At 37.2% G+C, this 4234-nt stretch overlaps 1 protein-coding gene across 1 annotated transcript; it reads right to left on the reverse strand.

Moving 5' to 3' along the window:
* Positions 1–2534: 2534 nt before the first annotated feature.
* Positions 2535–3881, reverse strand: LOC121974840 (surfeit locus protein 6-like). Its single transcript, XM_042526099.1, has one exon. It carries the CDS (start codon positions 3850–3852, stop codon positions 2764–2766), a length of 1089 nt encoding a protein of 362 aa, XP_042382033.1. The 5' UTR covers positions 3853–3881; the 3' UTR covers positions 2535–2763.
* Positions 3882–4234: the final 353 nt, after the last annotated feature.

A 4234-nucleotide genomic window follows, 5' to 3' on the forward strand; every position in this document is an offset into this window, starting at 1 on the left:
GCCATGGCCCTTAGTGGAGATGTTCCCGCACCATCTTCCGTGCCGCCTCTGCAGCCCGGAGGTCTCCACCGGCCGCCTTCTTTGTGTCGATCATTTGTAGGAACTCTTGATCCTTGCTCATACATCACTGAGAGAGGGTTCCTTCTTGTCTTCTTCCTCCTCCATTTTCCTCTTTGGGGATTGATTAAGGGCTTAGTGGAAAGCGGACAAAATCTCGGGGTCAAAATCGAAGAAGGTGGATCAAATTCCTTTTCCAAATCATCTTTGAATCCGTTTAGATCATCTCGAACGTCGAAGCTATCGTTCTCCATAACAAGACCTAATCGTCCCCCGAATAAAATTTGAGTGTAACCAAATGAAAAAAGTGATCATGCATTTTTTTTCTTCTCCTCCCAATCTTGGATCTTGGTTTTACTTTGTCTTAGTTGTAAGCATCGCAAGTGCTCCCACCATGCCGATGCTTGTCCCTTGAGTATGATGACAATCAACTTCACCTTCATATGTTCTAGTACTTATAGTAGAAGAACCGTTCTACTTTGTTAATCTAATCAATAACATTTTTTATTTGTGATGTACCATAAAATTCAGGTAGATCAACTTAAAATCTACATGTCGGTCCTCTCAACCACATACCTCACGTTCTTCATGATTTCGCGTCACCAAATGACTTACCTTTGTAAATCCTTAATCCTCAACTATTTTTCATTGTGCTCAGCTTCCTCTATCAGAACCTACCTACCGTGACCACGACGTCCTCCCATGGGATATGACGCTTGGCTTCCTAAATCAAACACTACTAACTCTGATACCAACTGACGCCGGACAGAATAATGATTATCGTACGGACTAACTACAAAAAGAAAATTAAAAAAAAAACAAGAAGAAATAACCATCATCCTCTAGATTTTTCTAAAGAAAAGAAAATTTTATATAATAACATAGGATTGCTCCTCATACAACTAAACATATGTTTATATAGATTAACACAAGAAAAGAAAGAAATACTAACATATGGATTACAATTCCTATAGAAAGAAAAGAAATTCTAAAAAAAAAAAAAATATATTAACAGACTGATAATCCTAAAAATTCTAAACGAACTCAAAATTTAAAAATATAAATAATAAGAATTACCAAAAATACTAAAAATACCTTAAATATTAAAAATATAAAAATTACCAATAATAATAATATATGGATCCTCCTACATCTAGTAGGTTGATATTCATGTAAATCTAGCATAACACTACCAATCAAAATTTTACACGTCTTAGCACTTTAGATCAAACTATTTGTAATCCTAAATGTTAAATCAAGCCATATCACAAAGGTCAAAATGGTTGCCTCAAATCAACCATGAATCCTACCTTATTTGTAATAATACCATTCAAATGAGGCTTATCAAATTAAATCCAACCAAAATTTGAAATCAACCGAGTATAAAACTTTAGTTATTGGTCAACGAAGAGTTAAAAAGTTATAGATATGGTGAAGAACATAAAGATATTTGAACATAAACAGATACAAAGTAACAATCATTATATACAAGTGTCATGCTAACAACATGTTGTAATCAATTTGATTATACTAATCAAATCAAGAAAACTGATTCGAATGACAATTCTACTCTATCATCAAAGATACATTGTTTCCAAATAAATAAATAAGCTAGATCAAATTATAACAGGAATTTAAAAGAACATGATAATAAGAATTCACAGTAAATTCTTGAAACCCATAAAGCTATTGGAAAGAGAGTGCTTAGTAGATATGTTTATCATGCAACCAACATGGAAAAATTTCAAGGGATTAATGGAACAATAATTTCATGGTAGATTAACACGGCCATACTATCATACCCTTTTTAATATCTACAGCCATATAAACTCCCTTATTCATTTAGGTATTAGTTAATATAAAAGAAGTAGCAAAGCAACACTGCAGCATAATTCCCTAGGGAAAATTGCAACATAACTACAAACAGCGTGTTTCAAATTAAATAGGACTGAATTGGCCAATGCTGATTGATTAATCCAAAAAGAAAAGTTTAACCAATCTATTTAAATAAGTGGAGCAATTCCAAATGAATCAAATTTATCAGTCATTAACTGACAAGATTATCAGTTCAGTATCATTTCTATTTAAAAAAAGAATGCCAAGCTAATAGAGAAGGAATAGAGCTCCAATGGTAAACTGACCAGCCAATGATCCAACTCTATACAATCATCTAGAATGATAATCGTTTTAGAACAAAGAAGTTATTTTTTCTGAAAAGAAGCACATTACTTCTTATAACAGTTACAGCTAATGGTAAACTGACCAACCTATGATTCAATTCAATACAATCATCTGGAATGATAATCTTTTTAGAACAAAGAAGCTATTTTTATGAAAAGCAGTTTACTTCTTATAACAGTCACATTAATCTTTAGATTCTAAACATGGTTTTCCTATGAACTAAAGGACTATAGAACTGTGAACCTACAGCAGAATTTAGGAAACTTTCATGCATTTAAAGAAGAACAATAACTCTGTGAACAGTCAAAGATGTATCATTAGCCCATTATTAGCCAAAGAAAATTACAAATCCATGTAGTCAAATGATAATCACTCCAAGTTTGCATAAATATTGGACATCAACTAATAGAAAAGCAAGATTGCAAGATGTTTATAAGCTAGACAATACAAGAAGGGCCAAAGAGTAGTCCTCCATTACCTCCTCTTAAAACTCTAATTCGTGTAAAAGTTTCATTACCTAAGGGCTCATTCATTGATATATCCTTCCTTCCGTCCCTCAAAGCCTGGGCGCATCAGTTTCTTCTCCCTCTTCTCGATACGCCTCATCTTTTTCTGGTGGATCCTCCCTTTGATATTTGTTGTCCTTGTCTTCTGCTTCTCTGCCATAGATTTTTCCGTGATCTTGATCCTCTCCTTCCACTTCTCTGCATGCTTCTGCTGCCTCTTCTTGCCCTTCTTTATGCTCTCTTTCAGCAGTTTTGGGTCATCATGTACCTTCATACCTGCAGCTCTGCTCACGGCTGACTTCCAAGAATGCTTTTTAGAGATCATTGCTCCCTTCTCAGGATCATTTTTAGCTTCCTCCAACTTCTTCGCCTTCTCCAGCTGATGCTTCTTAGAAAGCTTCCTCTTTTTGCTCCTAATATCATCCTCCCCGCTCAAATTGACCTTCCCAAATGAGATATCAGGAGCACCAACGCCTCCATCGCGGTTTGCCATCTTCCTTTTCTTCTTCTCTTGGTGAGGCTCGGTCGCCTCCTCCTTTCCTAGAGAAGTAGAAGCTTTTTCCTCCTCGCCCTTCTTTTTATTTTTCCTCTTCTTGTCTGCCTTATCCGGCCTCGGCTTGATCAGAAGCTGCGGCCGGGTGTTGCGACCAGACCGGAGATCGTCGATCCGCTTGTGAAGCCGCTGCCGGAGCTCCTCGTACGTAAGGGAAGGGGCCTCGGGGGTCACCGGCCGGGAGTTATCGACCTCGATTTCGCTCTCGCCACTTTCTTCATCGTCCTCATCCTCGCTAGTGTCTGCCGCTGCGTTCGCCGCTTCTATGTTCCTCTTCAGGTGATCGAGGGTGGTGGTGGACGACTTGGCGGGGTCGAAACGAGCGCGGCGAGACTTCTTAATGTTTTCCCTAGACTCTGCCTTGACGGCGGCCTTCTGGATCTTGGATAGGCCATAGAACCAGGGTCTGTCCTCGTTGAGGGGGAGGTAGTAGCGGGCAGGGATGAGCTCAACGAGATGATCGAAGAAGACTGAGTGGGATCGGATTAGGGATTTGAAGTCGACGTCGGCGGTGGTGGCGGGAGAATCTTTGCGTCGTCTGTCTTTTTTCGCCATGAGAAGCGTTTGCGATGAAACAACAATGGAGTGCCTTTATGGATGCCCTACTGGGCTTTTTCTACACATAAAGAGGCATCTAGGCCCAATAATAGCCGCTAAGTTGTTTCCTCAGTTTCTGTGTTTTTTTTTGAAAAAAATATTCTTCTAATATTTAGTTTTTTTCTAATACACGAAGGTCCGACCAGATTTACAAGCAATTGACGGTAAGGTTGAAAAATAAAATAATTAAAAATTTAATATATCATATATACATATAGCAAAATAAATAAATAAATAAATAGATAAACGGTATCATATCGATATTGTTTGTATACTAAAATTTTTAATATGATATTATAACATATTAAATTTTTTGGTATTTCATACAAATATATACTAT

The sequence above is a fragment of the Zingiber officinale genome, chromosome 4B (genome assembly GCF_018446385.1).
Source record: "Zingiber officinale cultivar Zhangliang chromosome 4B, Zo_v1.1, whole genome shotgun sequence".
NCBI lineage: Eukaryota > Viridiplantae > Streptophyta > Magnoliopsida > Zingiberales > Zingiberaceae > Zingiber > Zingiber officinale.